The sequence below is a fragment of the Erythrolamprus reginae genome, chromosome 2, assembly GCF_031021105.1.
Source record: "Erythrolamprus reginae isolate rEryReg1 chromosome 2, rEryReg1.hap1, whole genome shotgun sequence".
In the NCBI taxonomy this organism is placed as follows: Eukaryota; Metazoa; Chordata; class Lepidosauria; order Squamata; family Dipsadidae; genus Erythrolamprus; species Erythrolamprus reginae.
The window spans coordinates 247,227,000-247,247,964 of NC_091951.1; the positions used below are offsets into that span (position 1 = coordinate 247,227,000).

A 20,965-nucleotide genomic window follows, 5' to 3' on the forward strand; every position below is an offset into this window, starting at 1 on the left:
CATTGAAAATCTTGGAAGGGATCCAAATTATACTTGTTACAGAATGTCAAAGAATAAAAATCCCAGAGAGTAATCATATAAATTGCATTTAATTAATACTGTAACACTGTAATACTGTAATACGAATGTTGTTTACACTAACAAGTAATTGAATTCCAATTTTAAATTAAAATCAAATTAATTCTTACTTTTTGATGCTCACTATTGAGGAATCCCTCCCTGGTTCTTTTTTTGTTCTTTTTAAGATAATTTTTATTGAAATATAAACATTTAAAAAGTTCAATACCCAAAAAATATAAATGAATATAACACACAAACAAATATTAACACAGATATATCTACAACACAAACAAAAAGAAAAAAACTAGAAAAAGGATATTAAAATTGAGATGTTTCAGTCCATTAAATACATTCTCTCTAAAAGAGAATAATTTTCTTACGGCAATTACAGTGGGTATAAAAATAATTGTTCTGGTTATTAATTTTATATACACATTTGTTCTGCTTTTTACTGCCTTATTTTAATCAACATTGCAATATTTCAATCAATTCAAATCATCTATTTCAATATACTGTATACCTTCAACAAGTTATTATTTTAATAATATTATTTTTCTTACTTTTATAACTAATGTATTATTATATTGTGGTTTTATTTTTCTTTCCTTATTTCTAACCATTCATAAAATGAATCCCTCCTTGGTTCAAAGCAAAATAAAACACACAAGTTGTTTATGCTTCTTTTACATCTAACAGGCCCACAAAGCACCTTACTATATTTAAATACAAAGAATATCCATAATCAAAGAAAAAAATTGACCAGAGTAAGAAAAAGCCATCATCTGAAGAAGGCAAAGCTTCCTTTTACCATGTTGTGGTTTGTTCTGGTTCAGTAGAATAACAAGGTAGGAAAGAAGCTTTAAGAATAGTTGTGTTTTTCAGAGTGAGAAGGAAGGAAGGAAGGAAGGAAGGAAGGAAGGAAGGAAGGAAGGAAGGAAGGAAGGAAGCCAGGAAGGAAGGAAGCCAGGAAGGAAGGAAGCCAGGAAGGAAGGAAGCCAGGAAGGAAGGAAGCCAGGAAGGAAGCCAGGAAGGAAGGAAGCCAGGAAGGAAGCCAGGAAGGAAGGAAGCCAGGAAGGAAGGAAGCCAGGAAGCTAGGAAGGAAGGAAGGAAGCCAGGAAGGAAGGAAGCCAGGAAGGAAGGAAGCCAGGAAGGAAGGAAGCCAGGAAGCTAGGAAGGAAGGAAGCCAGGAAGGAAGCTAGGAAGGAAGGAAGCCAGGAAGGAAGGAAGGAAGCCAGGAAGGAAGCCAGGAAGCCAGGAAGGAAGCCAGGAAGCCAGGAAGGAAGCCAGGAAGGAAGGAAGCCAGGAAGGAAGGAAGCCAGGAAGGAAGGAAGCCAGGAAGCCAGGAAGGAAGCCAGGAAGGAAGCCAGGAAGGAAGGAAGCCAGGAAGAAGGAAGCCAGGAAGCTAGGAAGGAAGCCAGGAAGGAAGCCAGGAAGCTAGGAAGGAAGCCAGGAAGGAAGCCAGGAAGCTAGGAAGGAAGGAAGCCAGGAAGGAAGGAAGGAAGGAAGCCAGGAAGGAAGGAAGCCAGGAAGGAAGCCAGGAAGGAAGCCAGGAAGGAAGCCAGGAAGGAAGGAAGCCAGGAAGGAAGGAAGCCAGGAAGGAAGGAAGCCAGGAAGCTAGGAAGGAAGGAAGCCAGGAAGGAAGGAAGCCAGGAAGGAACGAAGGAAGGCCTAGGAGTACTTTTGGGGCTGCCAAGCTGGAGACAAGCAAAGAACAATGTCATGACTTTTGTCCCAGTTCTTATTTCTTGGTTTTATGGACTTTTAACTTTCTACAGCATGACTGGTTCCACTCTGTAAAACACTTAGCTAGTTCAAATAGACAATCCTTAAAGTGAACCAACCAAGTTGGCTAAATGCGATTTCTTACATATTCAAACACGGGAATCACTTAATATAAAACTATGTCCTATTTCCCAGATGCAAAACATGGTACGGGAATTGCTGATGTCCTGCTCTTTTCCATTTCTGTGCAAGGACTTAGTGGACTCCACTAATAGTCATGAATTGGCATGTGATTATACAAGTAATTAGAAATTCCCATTGGCAAAATTGCAGAGCTCTTTGGAATGTATTCACTTAATAGGCATCTTCTTTTTAACGGTGAGGTGTATACCTGAGGCTCTCTTTCTCAGTTGAAAAATGTAATAATAATATCAACAATAATAGGGGCCTTGAGTGTGATACCAAAACTACTGGGGCATCTTCCACTTGACCCATTCATTCTTCTTTTATATATTTATTTTCTGATTCATGCCTCATATATTCTCAAGGTTTCGTCAAATCACCTCAATATGTTTCTTTTATACTGGTCTTTTATTTTTGTGTTTAGTCCACATTTGTTCAGTATCCTTTCATCCTTGATCCTATATCTTCTTGTTTTATTGCATTTTTTAATAACCAGTCTCCCCTTGAACTTATTTTTATATTTTTGTGTCACAGCGAACTCACAATAGGTAAAAGCATACCCTTACACACACATTTATTATTAAATTCTCTCCTAGACAATGCGAGAGCAATCATGGGCTTTCCCAAATATGCCCATGTTACTCCAACACTCCGCAGTCTGCATTGGTTGCCGATCAGTTTCCGGTCATAATTCAAAGTGTTGGTTATGATCTATAAAGCCCTTCATGGCACCGGGCCAGATTACCTCGGGGACCGCCTTCTGCCGCACGAATCCCAGCGACCAGTTAGGTCCCACAGAGTGGGTCTTCTCCGGGTCCCGTCAACCAAACAATGTCGCTTGGCGGGACCCAAAGGAAGAGCCTTCTCTGTGGCAGCCCCGGCCCTCTGGAACCAACTGCCCCCAGAGATTAGAATTGCCCCCACCCTCCTTGCCTTTCGTAAGCTGCTTAAAACCCACCTCTGCCGCCAGGCATGGGGGAACTAAGATACACTTTCCCCCTAGGCCTTCACAATTTTATCTATGGTATGTTTGTATGTATGATTGGTTTTTATATAATGGATTTTTAACTGTTTGTTAGTATTGGATTTTGTTGTACTGTTTTACTGCTGTTGTTAGCCGCCCCAAGTCTGCGGAGAGGGGCGGCATACAAATCCAATAAATAAATAAATAATAATAATCATAAATAATTCAGACCAACCACACAGCAATATCTGTATGCAAAAGCCCATGCAATATTCTCAATGCAATAATAATAACAATGTGATCCCAAGTATTCCATTCATTCATTCATTCATTCACTCACTCACTCATTCATTTATTCATTCTTGCTCATACATCACTTCAAACAAGCAAATTTAAATAGCCTTCCAGAAATAGAGTGCATGAAACAATTAGTGGAAAGTTGTTAGCCTGGATCATACTTGCCATTCAGTATTCGATCATTTACTAAGCATTGTATCTCTCCTCTTCGATCCATGATATATCACACTAATTTCCCTCAAAATACTGTGCATTTTCTCTGTGTGTTTTTTTTTTAATTTTAATCATTTTTCTATCTTTCTTTGCAACTCTTTTTTGCTCTCTCTGATTATGTTATACAATATGTTTCCCTCATCTTTATATTTTGCAACAAATGTTCTCTTGTGTGGTGGATTCTTTTGTCCCCTATAATCTCTTTCACATCATCCTTTCACCAAGCTTCCTTTTCATTCTTAACATAATCATACATATTTCTGTAGAACTCTAATACAATTCATTTCAAAGAAGCTGGAAATCTCAGAAACCATTTCATGCAATTCCTTGCTCACCGAAGACTAGAGCTTCTCTTACTGGATCTTCATTTTACTGACCTCGGAAGGATGACTGAATTAACTTTGAACTGGTTAGGATCGAACTGCTGGCACTCAGCAGAGTTAGTTTGCATTACTGCATTCTAAGCATTGCGACATCATGATTCTTTTCAACCTTCATATGCATTAACAGGCATCTAGAAGACATCACCCTAATCTTTTTAACATACCAGTATATATTTAGCTCTTTCTTCGCAACATTTGCCTCCCTGGATGTATTTATCAGCCGAGCTCCATAAAAATCAGGGCAGCTTCATTGAGATATTATGCATCCTTCGTCTTTCTCTGTTTCACTCACCCACAGTTCATTTCACTTGATTAATTCTTGCTTCTGATCATTTACTCCTTTTTGCATTTCATTTTCCATATGCCAATGTCATTACCAGATGGGTCCATGGGTATTAACCTCCCTTTCCCACATTTATTATGTGAGCATATTGATGTAAAATTCTCAAAATGGCTCGCAATAAGTAAGCAGAAAAACCACTAGGAAGAAAAAAAGCATAAAATCATACAATCAAAAGCAGCCTTAGCAATGCAAAACTTCCATTCATCTCATAGCCAAAAATACTGATTTTATAATATGTGAGAGAAGAGACCTCATTCAGAAATGTTGAGGGCTGATAGAATGAGAGATCAAAGACCCTGAATTTCTTTCAACCTATAGCCTAACACGGGATAAAGAGGAATGGAATAGAAGTATGGAAGTCTAGCATCAGTACCTGATACCAAGTAACAGATGTTTAGGTTTCTGAAAGGCTCATCAGTCTCCCACATCAGGATCTTCATTGCTCAATGGTCCAGAATGACATTTTACTAGATGCTGTGGGAAATATATATATATCTTTCTAGCCATCTCTGAACTTCTACTGCCCCTTTCAGATACAGTAAATTTGAGGGATGTGGACATTAATGTAAGATTATATTATAATCTGGGACTGTAATCTATTATAATTTAAGAGGGAGGCCATCAGAGGCCCAGAGTCTACAAGGAGTTGGTGGCTTAGAAGTTTAATAAATTAAATTAACTTCGGTTTCTGGCAAACCTCCATTCTAGACCAGCTGTAGTTTATGGACCAGACAGAAGGATAGAGTCATATTAACAGATTAACAGGGGTCTTTAAAGGTCATCTAGTCCACCACCACCCTGCCCAAGTAGGAGACCCTATACCATTTCTGACAAATGGCTGTCCAGTCTCTTCTTGAAAGCATTCAGTGATGACACTTCCATAACTTCTGAAGGCAAGCTGTTCCATTGGTTAATTGTTCTCACTGCCAGAAAAATTATCTAGGTAGAATCTCTCTCTGATCAATTTCCATCCATCATTCTTTGTCTGGCTTTCGGGTGCTTTGGAAAATAGTTTGACCCCTTCTTCTCTGTGGTAGCCCCTCAAATATTGGAACACTGCTTTCATGTCTCCCATGGTCCTTCTCTTTACTAGACTAGACTAGCCATGCCCAGTTCCTGTAACAGTGCTTCAAATGTTTTACTCTCCAGTTCCCTAATCACCCTGGTTGCGCTTCTTCTTCTATTTTAAAAAAACATATTTTTTATAGTGTGGTGACCAAAACCGGATGCAGTGTTCTATGTGTGGTCATATAAAGCACATTACATTTGTGCAAATATTGCTAGTGAGAAAAATACTTTAGTTCAGGCAAAAGTGTAACTGGTACACGAATTGAACCTGACAGCAGCCACTTGGGGCTGTAAAGATTACTTAGGTTTTAGAGCAGTCATGGACCCAAAAGCATATTCAAGCTCCATTCAAACTCAGTTTAATAGATACAAATGAAAAAATTCTAATATCATCATAACTTCACATCCGATTGGGCTTCTGAGCTCAATTTATTTATTTCTAAGAAAGAGATCTTTAAATCAGACTTCCCTAATCTGGTGGGCTCAAAACACATTCCAGAAATGCTCAGACTGCATGATTATGATGACTGGAAGTGTCTGGAAGCAGAATCACACCACCACTGAGTTTACCAGGTTGAGGAATTAGAATGATTTATGATGGAGGAAATATCATGACAAACGTACATTATCCGAGTGGATAATCAGTTAAATATGAACCAGCAGTGCAGCTGCCAAAAAACCCCAAAAAACAGTCAACACAGTCCACACTGCATTAACAGAAGGGTAGAATCAAGATCATGTGAAATTTTAGTACCACTTGATAAAGCCTTGGCAAAGCCACACTTGAAATATTGCCTCCAGTTTGGGTCACCACAATGTTTAAAAAAAAAAAAAGATATGAAGGCTCTAGAAAGAGTGCAGAGAAGAGTAACAAAGATGATTAGGGGACTGCAAGCTAAAATATACGAAAAACGATTGCAGGAATTGCATATGTCTAGTATAATAAAAAGGACTAGTGATAACATGAGAGCATTTTTCCAATAACTAAGAGGCTGCCTGTTGCATCAGTTCCGGCCCTATTTGGATTGGGAGTCACTGCTCACAGTCACTCATGCCCTCATCACCTCGAGGCTCGACTACTGTAATGCTCTCTACATGGGGCTACCTTTCAAAAGTGTTCAGAAACTTCAGATCGTGCAGAATGCAGCTGCGAGAGCAATCATGGGCTTCCCTAAATATGCCCATGTTACACCAACACTCCGCAGTCTGCATTATTTGCCGATCAGTTTCCGTTCACAATTCAAAGTGTTGGTTATGACCTATAAAGCCCTTCATGGCACCGGGCCAGGTTATCTCCGGGACCGCCTTCTGCCGCACGAATCCCAGCGACCAATTAGGTCCCACAGAGTTGGCCTTCTCCGGGTCCCGTCAACTAAACAATGTCGTTTGGCAGGACCCAGGGGAAGAGCCTTCTCTGTGGTGGCCACAGCCCTCTGGAATCAACTCCCCCCAGAGATTAGAATAGCCCCCACCCTTCTTGCCTTTCGCAAGCTTCTTAAAACCCACCTCTGTCGTCAGGCATGGGGTAATTAAGATATTCTTTCCCCCTAGGCTTCCACAATTTATGTATGGTACGTTTGTATGTATGATTGGTTTTAATATAAGGGTTTTTAGCTTCTTTAGTATTGGATTGTCGCATGTTGTTTTTACCACTGTTGTTAGCCACGGAGAGGGGCGGCATACAAATCCAATAAAATGAAATGAAATGAAATGCCACATAGAAGAGTGAACTTATTCTCCAAAGCACCTGAAGGCAGGATACATTAGAAAATAATCAAGGAGAGAACCAACCTACAACTAAGAAGAATTTTTCTGATAATTAGAATAATTACATAGATAATATAGATAATAATTACTATTAGATAATAATAATAATAGATAATAATTATATGTCCTATTCTTTGCTAGCTAGAAAACATCAAGCAAGTCAAAGTGGGTTTACAGTGGCAGAAGAGCCCTGCATGTCGAGTGAACTTCTGTTGTTTGTGTGAATTTGTTATCAGCTAATAGTGTCATTAATAGCAGTACTTTCCTCACGGAGAAACCAAACTCTCACTCCAGCAAAGGTTGCTGTTGCTATGAAATAGAAGCTAATTTCTTACTGTTCAGTGACCTAAAGGTACAAGTATCGAATAGGAGTTACGATGCCTATTTTAATGACCATCTGCCAAAGCTACAATTTTAGATATTCTTGTCTGGCAATTATAGTCAAAAATCAACTAATGAGAAAAAATACTTGTGTTGTTCTTTTGCTAGGGTATGGTATTGGCCTTCCCCCCAACTCTCCACTGACGTCAAATATTTCTGAACTCATCAGCCAGTATAAGTCCCACGGCTTCATGGACGTCTTACATGACAAGTGGTACAAAGTGGTACCGTGTGGGAAAAGGAGCTTTGCTGTGACCGAGGTAAGAAATGTTCCATAGTTCCTTCCAGCACTCGGAATGGATAAATCCATCCCTTTGAGTCTCTCATTTCTTTTAACTGTGTCTTTATTTCAGTCTCTTTCCATCCATGGTTTCTGGTTGGTCATTGTTGCTAAAGTCTGCATAAAAGTCTATATCCATTTTCCCATACCTTTATCCCAATGCATATCCCTGCTCTTGGTTATGTACACTTGCTCAAACTCTTTCCTCTGGTAGAATTCATTTCTATGTCACATTCACCTGTCTAAAAAGTTGGCATTCCTTAGTCCTAACATTAGTCCTTTTTTCTGGTATTGAGTTTTTGTATGCTAGTGCATGCACACTTGCACATGTGCATTATATGAGGACCCGGATTGTGGGGGCAATATGCTGGCTCTGTTAAAAAGTGCTATTGCTAACATGTTGTAAGCCTCCCTGAGTCTAAGGAGAAGGGGGGGCATAAAAATTGAATGAATGAATGAATGAATGAATGAATGAACGAACGAACGAACGAACGAACAAACAAACAAACAAACAAACAAACAAACAAACAAACAAATAAATAGTTTAATTAGAAGACTGGATTATAAAATTCAACTATATAAACATCTGAAGGCCAATTGCATTTCAAGTTGCATGCTTGAGCACATGTAAATTATGATACAGTAGGCTGTAAACAAACCTCTTTTCCTCATATGTCAATCTTCAATTTTATTCTTTGGGGGAAAGAGAGAGAGGGAGAGGGAGAGGGAGAGGGAGAGAGAATGAATAGGCATTCATGAGTGGAACCATTGCATCAGGAGCTTATACCATGTACAGGGTGTGTTCCAAAAGTAATGCAATTGAATTTCCTGCGCTGCTCCTATTGGTCAGAGTGGGACTGAAGCACTTGGAGTAGGTGGGGGGGGCACTAAGCTTTGCTGCAAAACCAGTCTCAGTGCTCTCCAAACTGTGGAAGCGGCAGGACGTCAGTTATTGTAAACCTCTGTGCGCTGACCGTGTCACGAAAAAAATGGAATCGACAATTGAGCAACGTTACACAATTAAGTTTTGTGCTAAACTGAAAAAATCTCTTGAGGAGACTAGGCTTATGGGGACACTGCTCTGTCCTACTCACAAGTTTTGAGGTGGTTAAAGGCATGGGGGAACTGAAACATCTCTCCCTTGCCCATGTTGTTTTGGTGTTAGATTGACTGTATGCGTGTTTTTAATATTCTGGGGTTGTTTTTTATGAATTTTTTAGTTTAAAAATTGTAATTGGATTGGTGGGTATTGGATTTGTTATTATGTATTGTTTTTACCTTGTTGTGAGCCGCCCCGAGTTTGCGGAGAGGGCGGCATATAAATCCAATAAATCTAATCTAATCTAATCTTTAAGGAGGTCGGGAAGAGGTTCACAATGAACAATGCTCTGGCTCGTGTTCGACAATTGTTGGATTCTGACCATCGATTGAGTATCAAGATGGTTGCCAATGAACTGAACTTGTCGTCTACTGTTTTGTTTCGCATTGTTACTGAAGATTTAGCAATGAGGAAAGTGTACACCAAGCTCATACCCAAGGTGTTGTCAGATGACCAAAAGACCAAACGAGCAGAAATTTTAAGTGAACTTTTGCAAGGTATAGAAATTGAACCTGATTATTTGGACAACGTCATCACTGGTGATGAAACCTGGGTTTTTGAATACGACCCAGAAACAAAACACCAAAGCTCTGAGTGACACACCGACCAGTCTCCCGAGCCCAAAAAAGGCAAGAATTAGCAAATCAAAAGTGAAAACAATGCTCATTGTCTTTTTTGACAGTAAAGGAGTGGTCCATAAGGAGTTTGTTCCTCAAGGACAGACAGTTAATGCTGTCTACTATGTGGATGTGCTGGAAAGACTCCAAAAAAGGGTCATCAGGACGCGAAAAGACATCTCCGCTACCTGGCAACTCCATCACGACAATGCACCTTGCCACAATGTGCTACAAGTCTACGAGTTCCTGGCCAAATACCAGGTTCCAATGCTGCTCCCCCCCTGTAGTCCTGACGTCACCCCAGCAGACTTCTTTTTGTTCCCTCGGATTAAGGCAATCCTGAAAGGAACCGTTTTTCATCCATAGAAGAGATCCAATCAGCCATGACAAAAACCTTGGGAGAGGTCCCTGAAGACGCCTTCCAGGGCGCATACTGGTCATGGCAGAGTCACTGGAAAAAAAAGAGGAGAAGCCCAAGGACAGTATTTTGAAGAATTTTAAGTGTTTATGCAAATCTGTTCAATGAATTACTTTTTTAAAAAAAATTGCATTACTTTTGGAATGCACTCTGTATAGATTAGACAACATGAACATTCTTGACATGAACATTTTTTATACAATTAGACAAACAGCAGTCTTGAAGGACCATCAGTAGCTAGAGCAGAGGAAATGATCCTTCACTGTCAAGGTTTGGAGAAGCTTTTTCCTCAACACAAATACAACACCTAGGTGTCTAATGAAAGAGAAGAGGGTAAAACTGCTTCTTGCTCCACTCTTAATGCAGTGATTTCTGTTCATGTGTTTGTTAATTCATTCCTACAATTAACAGTCCATCCATTTCAGCTTGCTACCCTGGTTACTATGGGAAGCCGCATGCTAAAGCAATTGAACCATTATGAGTTCATTATGCTTCATTTTGGCAAAGTGTATATCTCCTCAACTGACATTATTAACACACACAAAAACAGCAAAGTGGAAAAGAAGCGATTGACAAACTGATTCTCTCTCTTCTAATAATGACTTTCCTGGTAATCTCACCATTGTAATATTATGATTATTTAGTTTCTGGATGCTGATGTCCACAGAGGGACATTTGTACATTTGTAGTGTGGATCCATCCATAGAAACATAAGTGGGGCAAAATTCTTTTGGAAATAACAGAATTTAAGCAGAACAAGACAACATGACTTTCATATTGATTTTAATGTGCCCATTGAAAGACAGTAGCGTTTTAGGTTCTCCAGCAAAAATGTGGTCCAAAATGTACTGTTCTTTGAGAAATAATAGTTTCAGGTTTCAAGTTTTATTGGATTTATATGCCGCCCCTCTCCGAAAACTCGGGGCGGCTAACAATAATCATGAACAATATACAATAATAATCCAATACTAAAAGCAAATTAAAACCCCTTAATATATAAAACCAAACATACATACAAACATACCATGCATACAATTGTAACGGCCTAGGGGGAGAAGAAGTCTTAATTCCCCCATGCCTGGCGGCAGAGGTGGGTTTTAAGTAGCTTACGAAAGGCAAGGAGGGTGGGGGCAATTCTAATCTCTGGGGGGAGTTGGTTCCAGGGGGCCGGGGCCGCCACAGAGAAGGCTCTTCCCCTGGGTCCCGCCAAGTGGCATTGTTTAGTTGACGGGACCCGGAGAAGACCCACTCTGTGGGACCTAACTGGCCGCTGGGATTCATGCGGCAGAAGGCGGTCCCTGAGGTAATCTGGTAATCTAGTTTTTAATGTAGCACTCCTGCCCTCAGCAAACTGTGATCTCCTTGGTAATGTCGGAATTTTATTCCTTACCAAGTTTGTTCTGAGCTGGGATACAAGAAATAGTTGAGCAGTTTCATGAAATTAAGTTCTTTAATATTCACTCTAGTGCAATGACAACAAGCTATGAGGAGGGTAGCCAAAGAAACTCTCTCCTTCCAGCATATTTTATCATTATTTATCTAAAGGAGACCCTGTCTTACTTCCATGGGTAAACTGCTTGCATGGCCTATGAAAACTAAAAGTGAGAAGGCCAACAAAATCTTAAAGAAAACATTAAGAAACACAGTTTCAAAACAAGATGTGGTTTCTATCTTAATTAAAGTGTAAATGCTCAAATACTAGATTCTATAAAAGATCCTCAATAGTACTTTATATTTGGAAACAGTGCTGTCCTGGATAACATTCGGTTAAAAGGATTGGTAAGCAATTCTTGTCTTTTATAGGATACCCGTTTACAGGAATAACTCTTATTTTGCCAGAAAAACATTGGCTTAAGAAGTATGTAATTTCTCTTCAGTTCCCTCTCTCCTATAGCAAGCAGCTTGAAGGCTGAAAACAAACAGCCTATTAATCTTTTAAAAGGAAAAAAGAAAACACTATTTTTGCTAACACTGCAATAAAGATGAGAAAAGGTGTTTCTTAAGAAGCTGGCCTCTGTCAGAATTGCCTTAAAAGCAAACTCAGGACGCAGCATTTCAGATCAAACTAGAGAGGTGTAATTCATCCCTATTGGAAGAGAGATATCAGATAGAGCTTTGAAGGATTACACGCAGATTGGTCATTGTTAGAGATGCTGAAGAAACGTATCCTTTCTTTTTCCTCTCGTGAAATCCCATCATTTGAAAACTTTGCTGAAATGCTTATTTAAAAAAAAAAAAACCCTCTGCAAATTGGAAGAATACTTCTAATCAGCTCTAAGTATTTTTAAGATTTTTAGTTGATTAGCTTTAATCAGTTTGATGAGCAATGGTTTATCACCAAGAGTCTAAAATTAATAAGAAATTAAACAATGATTATATCTGGATCCAACTGGAACAGTTGAAAAGGTCTTGAGATCTTTTAAATCAAGATGATGCGACTCAGGAGGCTTCGGATTGCTAATGTGTAATCAGGGTCTGGCCAAGGACTATTTCAAAAACTTAACTACTAGTTGAAAACACAATGGGTTCATTTATTATTATTTTTAATTATGTAAATAATAAAAACTCTGGGTGGTGTACAACAATTTAAAACAATATAAAAACAATTAAAAATCTGTAAAAATAAAAATCATTCATATCCTATTGGCCAGGTCTAGATGGTCAGATCACGGCCCCAGGCCTGCCAGCAAAGCCAGGTTTTGATAGCCTTGCGGAAGTCCAGTAGGGTGGGGGCAGTCTGGATCTCTGGAGGGAGCTGGCTCCAGAGGGTAGGTGCCGCCACAGAGAAGGCCTTCCCACTTGGCCCCGCCAACCGACTGTGTCTAGGCGACAGAACCTGGAGAAGGCCAACCCTAATCGGTTGCTGGGAGGTATGCGGCAGAAGACGGTCCCAATAATAATAATAATAATAATAATAATAATAATAATACATAAAATAATAATAAAAAGGAGACAGAAGGACTAATACTGGCAGCACAAGAACAGGCCATTAGAACAAATGCTGTCAAAGCCAGAATTGAAAAATCAACAGACGATCCAAAGTGCAGACTCTGTAAAGAAACAGATGAAACAATCGATCACATACACAGCTGCTGCAAAAAGATCGCACAGACTGACTACAAACATAGACATGATGCTGTGGCACAGATGATCCACTGGAACTTGTGCCGGAACTACCATTTACCAGTGGCAAAGAACTGGTGGGATCATAAGCCCGAAAAATGGTCGAAAATGAGCAAGCAAAACTACAGTGGGACTTCCGACTTCAGACTGACCGAATTCTGAAGCATAACACACCAGACATTGTGATCCTGGAGAAAAAGAAAGTATGGATCATCGACATCGCAATCCCAGGAGACAGCAGAATTGAGGAGAAGCAGCTAGAGAAATTAGTGAAATACGAAGATTTAAAAATCGAGCTGCAACGACTCTGGCATAAGCCAGCGAAAGTGGTCCCAGTGGTACTTGGCACGCTGGGCACAGTACCAAAGGATCTCAGCGAACATTTGAAAACCATCGGAATTGACAAAATCTCCATCGGAATTGACAACATTTGAAAACCATCGGAATTGACAAAATCAACCATCGGAATTGACAAAATCTTGCAAAAGGCCGCTTTACTGGGATCGGCAAACATAATTCGCCGCTACATCACGCAGTCCTAGGTGCTTGGGAAGCGCCCGACTGGTGATGAAATACGAAATCCAGCATAGTGATCTCGTTTGCTGTGTTGTACTGACATAATAATAATAATAATAATAATAATAATAATAATAATTATTATTATTATTATTATTATTATTATTATTTATTAGATTTGTATGCTGCCCCTCTCCTAAGCCTTGTTGGGCTTTGTATGTAATAACCAACACCTTAAATTGCATCTGGAGACTGATTGGGAGCCAGTGCAGCTCACGGAGTGTTGGTGTGATGTGGGTGCACCTAAGTACAACCACAACAGCTTGCATTCTGGACCAGTTGAAATCTCTGAATGCTTTTCAAGGATAGCCCCATGGAGAGTTTGTTTGTTTCCCATTCAGCTCGGGGCCAGACAATATACTCCACCCTTTTTTTCCGTGACAACTCTGTGAGGTAGATTGGGATGAAAGAGAAAAATCACCCTCTGAAGTCACCAAAGTTGCTCCTGTGAATTTATCTGAATGATTTTATCCAAAGTCCTCTCATGCAGTTTTGTTTGTTGGTTGGTTGGTTTTTCTTTGTTCCCTTGTTTGAAAAAAGTCCAATTTTTCTCCACCCCAAATGCTTCTTTTGTTTAAATTCCTTGCATGGCGAAGAAACAATATTAAATAATTTTAAGCAAACCTCTCAATGGAAAGCTTTTGAGGAGCTACTACAAGTAAGGTCCTGTCATGACTCTTGGGCTGCTAAGGTCCAGCCACAGACTCTGGAACAGAATGCAGATTGAGATGATTTCTCTGATCTAACAAGATATAAAAAATTTATATTCATAACTTTAGGGGGGAAATGTTATTTTTCTATAGACCGTATGTGTATTATTTTGTATGTCAAAATAATATGTGTGACTGTATGAATTGTCAAAATAATATGTGTGACTGTCAGAATTTAAAACCTAGGTACGTTTACAGAGTCATTTTTTGTTTTATTTTGTTTTGTTCTTTAAGCAAAAGTAAATCTTTCATGCCATCCAGACAAACATTAGCAGTTATGTTTTTGAGATGAGTGGGAGGACAGGATTAAAAAGAAAAAAAAAACAATTCCCCTTGAGACTACTAATTCAATGGAAACCAATTGGAATTTCAATAGAAAATCACATTAATGAATGTTGACAGTGTGATCAGAAGCAAACTCCAGGGACACTGTCGATTTGTCTACCTCTATATTGGATTTATAAAACAATTCAATCATCAAATGACTCCAGGCAGCATATAACAACATAACATCAGAAGGAGAATGAAGCAGCAAACAAGTGGCCGGGGAATACCAAAAATTAAAACTGCCACAGCATAAGGGGGTTCCTAAAACCCCCCACAGTCTTTGTCTGGGGCCTGAAATCAAAACTTGTTGGAGGAGGAATGGAATTGCACTCTGTGCTTGTGTGGTGAATATCTGCGATTTCTCCAGATTGAAAGGATGGTATAAGAAAAAAGAAAGATGTTCTTTCCTGCACACATTATACAAAAGATCTGGCTGTTTGTGATAACATATACAAGATTTTTCCTCTTCTCCTTAAGATCTTTTCTGATTAACGTTTCTGGCTTGCATAGCAGGGTATGTCAACACAAGACAAATGGTCTGGCATGGCCTTATCTATAAGTGAAATATTGATTGTGATGACCTTGCTAAACAATGAACTAGCAATCTCCTGGTTTTCAGCACTCTTTTGACCCCCTCCATAACCAATATTTCAGCCCGCAGTACTTTGCACTTTATTCCCTGCTGAAATCCCTTCTCAGCTTACTGAAAGATTTTTCTTTGTTCATATTTTTTCCTGTAATGCAAACTTGCTTAACAAAACGTTCTGCTTTGGTCTGCCAGAACAGCCTCTTCTAATTATGCATCCATGGCTTGATTGTTTGTCATGCAGTTCCACTGGGAAATAATAGTCAGCTTCCAGGAGCATAGAAACTTACAAGGAAGTACAAACTTAATACAAACTTAATAAACATATTATCACAGATAATCCACACTTGGTCAAGGACCTCGGAATAAGTGCCAAAACCCACTGCAACAACATTGCTAAGAAGGCCTCAAGAGTTGTTAATTTAATCCTACGTAGCTTCTGCTCGAATATAGCTCATCTGTTTGGAACCCATATCGCATTTCAGACATTAACACCCTTGAAAATGTTCAAAGATACTTCACCAGAAGAGCCCTTCATTCCTCCACTCGAAACAAAATATCCTACAAAACTAGACTTACAATCCTGGGTCTTGAAAGCTTAGAACTACGACGCCTTAAACATGATCTAAGTATTGCCCACAAGATCATATGCTGCAATGTCCTGCCTGTCAAAGACTACTTCAGCTTCAACCACAACAACACAAGAGCACACAGCAGATTCAAGCTTAATATTAACCGCTCCAAACTTGACTGTAAAAAATATGATTTTAGTAATCGGGTTGTCGAAGCGTGGAACTCATTACCGGACTCTGTAGTATCATCCCCTGACCCCCAACATTTTACCTTAGACTATCCACGGTTGACCTCTCCATATTCTTAAGAGGTCAGTAAGGGGGATACATAAGTGCACTAGAGTGCCTTCCATCCCCTGTCCTATAGTCTCTCCTATATCTTGTATTTCTTCTCTACTATATCCTCTATAACCTTCATTGTGTATTATTGTGTATTGGACAAAATAAATAAATAAAATGAATAAAAAGTTGTGGAGCTGTTCAAATCAAAGGAAGGAAATGGCAAATGGGTAATGCGTTCTTCAGCAAACTATACTGGTATGGTATCTTTGGCCTTTGGTATTTGGTGCCTTGGCTTCTCATTCCAAGAATTCCTGAAAGTGGATTTGGAATCATGGAGTATATGAAGAATTATGATAATCATTTCTAAGGATTAAACATCTTGGAAATTTTGGAACAGACAAAATTCTACTCTCCCAATTTACTTATATTTCCTGCCAAGACATTCAGATACAGTACATGTCACGCCCATCCAATAAACGTTGAACTCAAATGAACTCCTCTAATCTCCAAAAGTTCTTACTAAGGTTAATGTTTATTTTTGAACAGCAATTAAAGTTTCAAAGATTAAAAACTAACACCAACTAAAAAGTTAAAAGAAAAATAGAAAGTGCAGAAAGGGAAAAAAACAGAAAAGGAAACTGAAATAAAAAATAGAAAGACAAAAAATAAGTATACTTAATTGTATAAATAAATTACTTGCCCCTTCATCACAAGTATAAATATTTTTTATAACTGGTTTTTTTTTCTTCCCTATAGGCCGCAATGTATTTTAAGCATAGTCTATCTGTAGAGACAGTCACTCTCAAAATTAACCTCTGGGTCCATTATTCAAAAATATCCCTCAATATGTCCAGTGTTAAAATATTTTGGTTTATTCTATATTAATAAATTGAATGTAAGTGTTCCTCTCTTTTAATGGTAAACTTTAGTTCATTCTGATTTCTTTCCAAACTTCAGAGTTTGATCCTATCATGTTTTTCTTAAGCAAAAGAATTTGCACACAAGATTTTTATAACTAATTATAACTAATTCCAAAACCCTGTTTCATCCATCTGGCTCCTAAATCCATTTATAATTTTCCAGAATCAAAGTTCTAATCACTCTTTTGCTGCTTAAACATATATTTAACCTTAAACATTTATTTAAAATTTCTGATGCCTCTTATTCAGGTCAGATATTGTCTCTGAAGGATGAACCTTTGTTATGCTTTTTTTCAAAAAATGTGAAGAAAAAATAAAGACATACAAGGAAATGTGTGGTAGTATATGTGCTTACAAGCATCATAATGTACAGGTATTTGGTAAATGTGAATGTGATGGAAGGAATAGGAACATATATCCAGGTTATCCTCTTGAATCCTAATCTAATTTAGTCAGGCAAACACACACACACCCAAAGTAAAGACACTGAGTAACCAAAACCAAAAAAATGCTTTGTCCTACACATTAGCAAAAAGAATCAAAACAAATAAGAGCTGAATAAACAAGACCTTATAGACAACCTTCACTCCATAAAACACCTTGGAATACTCATATCAAATGACCTAAGTGCCAAAGCCCACTGCAACAACATCGCCAAAAAGGCTTCAAGAGTTGTTAACCTAATCCTACGTAGTTTCTGCTCCAGTAATCTCACACTACTAACCAGAGCATACAAAACGTTTGCCAGAACAATCCTTGAATACAGCTCATCTGTCTGGAACCCACACCACATTTCAGACATAAGCACTCTAGAAAATATCCAGAGATACTTTACTAGAAGAGTCCTCCACTCCTTCACTCTCAACAGAATACCCTACACAACTACACTTACAATCCTAGGTTTAGAAAGCTTAGAATTATGTCGCCTTAAACACAACCTAAGCATAGCCCATAAAATCATTTGCTACAATGCCCTTCCTGTCAACGACTCCTTTAGCTTCAACCACAACAACACATAAGCACATAACAGATACAAACTTAAAGTAAACTGCTCTAAACTCATCAACTACTCAATGAGTAGTTGATGCATGGAACTCACTACCTTACTCTGTAATATCATCACCTAACTTTACCCTTAGACTATCCACTGTTGACCTCTCCTGATTCCTAACAGGTCAGTAAGGGATGTGCATAAGTGCACCAGAGTGCCTTCCATCCCCTGTCCTAATGTTTCTCTCTTACTAGTATCATTTACATTGTTCCCTCATTTATTGTGGGTGTTATGTTCCAGGGCCACCCGCGATAAACAAAAATCTGCAAAGTAGGAGCAATAAAGCAACATTCTGGGCAGGGGGTTGCCCGTTTCCTCCAAAAGTCCCAGATGGGCTGGGCTTTGGCTCCTACCATTCCAAACCACAAGGTAGGGGCCCATGGGAGTTGGAGTCTGGCACAAGAGCCCTACTCAGCTCAAGATCAATTTCCGGAAGGCCAGTAGGATGGGGGCAGTCCAAATCTCAGGAGGTAGCTGGTTCCAGAGAGCTGGGACCACCACAGAGGAGGCTCTCCTCTGTGGCCCCGCCAGCCAAAACTCTTTAGCTGATGAGACCTGGAGCAGACCAACTCTGTGGGCTTTTATCAGTTGCTGAAAGAGTAGGGGGAAATTTTGAATTTCATCTCTGATCAGTACCCCTAGATATCACCGAAACTATGGTCCAGAAATTGCCATCATCTCTTCATACTCAGCACCCAGCAACATTATTGGTTTCAGTCGTTGAGGCTAATGGAAGTTACACTTCAGAAACATCTAACTTGCCACAACTAGTCATTTCCACCTCCATCCCAGGAAGGGGAATATTCTAAACACATTCTGGGAAAAGTGTTCAAAACATCTAAGTATAACAGCTTCATCAATGTGAATTCAATTAAAGTCACCAAATGGAAAGCTGCGTGTTTTGTGCTCTTGCATTCCATACTTACAATTCTCTTTAAAGCTGTTGTCAAAGAGAAAATGCTGCTGCCAAGACTTTGAGATGCATAAGGGCAGAAAAAGAAATTAATCTGAAAAGATTAAGAGGTTGATGTGAAAAGAAAACATTCCTCTTATGGCGGGGGGGGGGGGAGAGTATTTATGATGTAATCCTTCTGGAAAAAAATCGTAGACACCGTATTTTGATTTATTGTTCATTTGGTGAGATTTGTCATCAGATTCATCAGATTAATTATTTTCCCTCCTCTGCTAACTAAAAGAGTAATTAGGCACACTATTAATCAGAGAGCTGCCATATTTTATTTGCTTTTTCTTAGCATAAAAGGAACTTTTCTCAACGTCGCTTTCATTATACAGCCAGTGAACAGGATTAGACGTCCAAAATCAAGCTTATAGAATGCAAAAAAAGTATTATTAATTTACATCTGCTAATGTTATTTCCCATTTTCTGGTTTCTATTCAATGGAGTCTACCTTTGTCACCTAAAAAGTGTTTTCCTTGCATGTCTGGATTAAGTTAAAATAGACAAAATTCAAGTCCTTCAGCTCTATATTTTGAATAAGCCTCCTGATGATGTTTCTGGAATGGGAAAGTTTTAGCCCTCTTTTCTTGGTTCTGATCCAAATCTCATTTTTCTCATGCAAACCTTTGGGAATATTTTGGCATGGAATTCTCTCATGTGTCATATGAAATAAGATAAAGATGGGAATTCTGTGAAACATTCTGCCAGCTTTTCGCAACAGCTGACTTCTAGAAGTACTATTTGAAGGGTTAATTCTCCTGAGGTTCCATCTCTACATCTCTCTAATTGCAACACAGAGATGCTTCATTAGCTGTTTCCATCGATACTGCCTTCATCTTATCTCCATAGCTCAGGCTGCCTCACCTCTAGCATATCTAAGAGAAGGATTAGAGGGGGATATGAGAACTGTCTTCCCGTACATGAGGAGCTGTTAGACAACAAAAGTTTGACTTATTCACCAAAGCACCAGAGGGCAGGCAAAGAAGTAATGGATAAGCTTTTTAAAGAGAGTTAACCTAGGAAAAAGAAATTTGCTGAAAATGAGAACTATTGTGGTTAGCTCTGGCCCAGCTCCTGCCCCAAGGACTGTGGATGTGGGGGAGACATCCATATGCTGCAGGCCTGTTTTGCTCCCAGTGGAATCTGCTGATGAAGGCTCCTCTGACCAAGAAGACATGAGTGACAGGGAGGAGGAGAGTGTGGCAGACAGCTCAGAAGGAGATCAATTATCTAGCCCCTCCTTGGATTCAGGACAAGAGTTAATGATACAGCCACGCATGCGGAGAGCGATGCATAGGCAGCAACTACTGAGAGATTATAATCAAAGAAAATGAGGCCACCTGTGTTTGGGTGGGGCTGTGGTAATTAGTGAGGCTGCTATAAATAGCAGCCTGTGGGTTTGGCCATTGTGGAGGATTATCTGATCGCTGTGTTTGGTGCCTGCTTTGCTGACTTTGACCTTTGTGTGCTGATTTTTCCCCGCTTTGAAACTAAACCAGAGCAAAGTGTGTTTCACTTTGAAAGAAGAAGGACTGTGAATTGCCTCACAGCTGCAAGAGAAGTATCACAGAACTGATAAGGGACTTGTACAAATTACCAGTTTGTTTGGAGACAAGTGCTCTTTGCTATACAAAAAGAGTGCTTAGTTTATTTGAATTTTCAGTATGAAGAACATTGTTTTGAATTTTCAAACGTGTATGTGTATGGAATTGTATCTGTGCATTTTCGGGAGGATTCTACCAGAGAGCTCGACAGAACAGAGAACAATTAATCAATGAACTAGTTTGCATCCTGGAATTGTGGGTGCTCTGTCACTGGAAGTTTTCAAAAATAGACCAGACAACCGTTTGACTTGGGATGATATAAGATCTCCCGCCTTGTGTTGGACTAGAAATTCTCCTGAGATCCCTTCTAGTCCTATAATTCTATGTTGTATATTTAGCTAATTTCATTCAAACGTTAGCTGCTGCCTGGATGGTGGGGAACGCAGTGGGGTAGCACAAATGGAGCTCCACTCCAGAGCACCCAATTTGCACTGAAATATGTTGATAGTGTGGTAGTAGCA

General features: G+C 39.3%; 1 protein-coding gene across 1 annotated transcript in view; it reads left to right on the forward strand.

The window, feature by feature from the left end:
• Window positions 1-20,965, forward strand: part of GRIN3A (glutamate ionotropic receptor NMDA type subunit 3A) — a 167,311-nt gene that overhangs the window by 135,589 nt on the left and 10,757 nt on the right. The window contains exon 6 of the mRNA XM_070736237.1: window positions 7,490-7,641. Within this exon, the coding sequence (XP_070592338.1) occupies window positions 7,490-7,641 (152 nt within the window). The remainder of the gene's footprint in view (window positions 1-7,489; window positions 7,642-20,965) is intronic.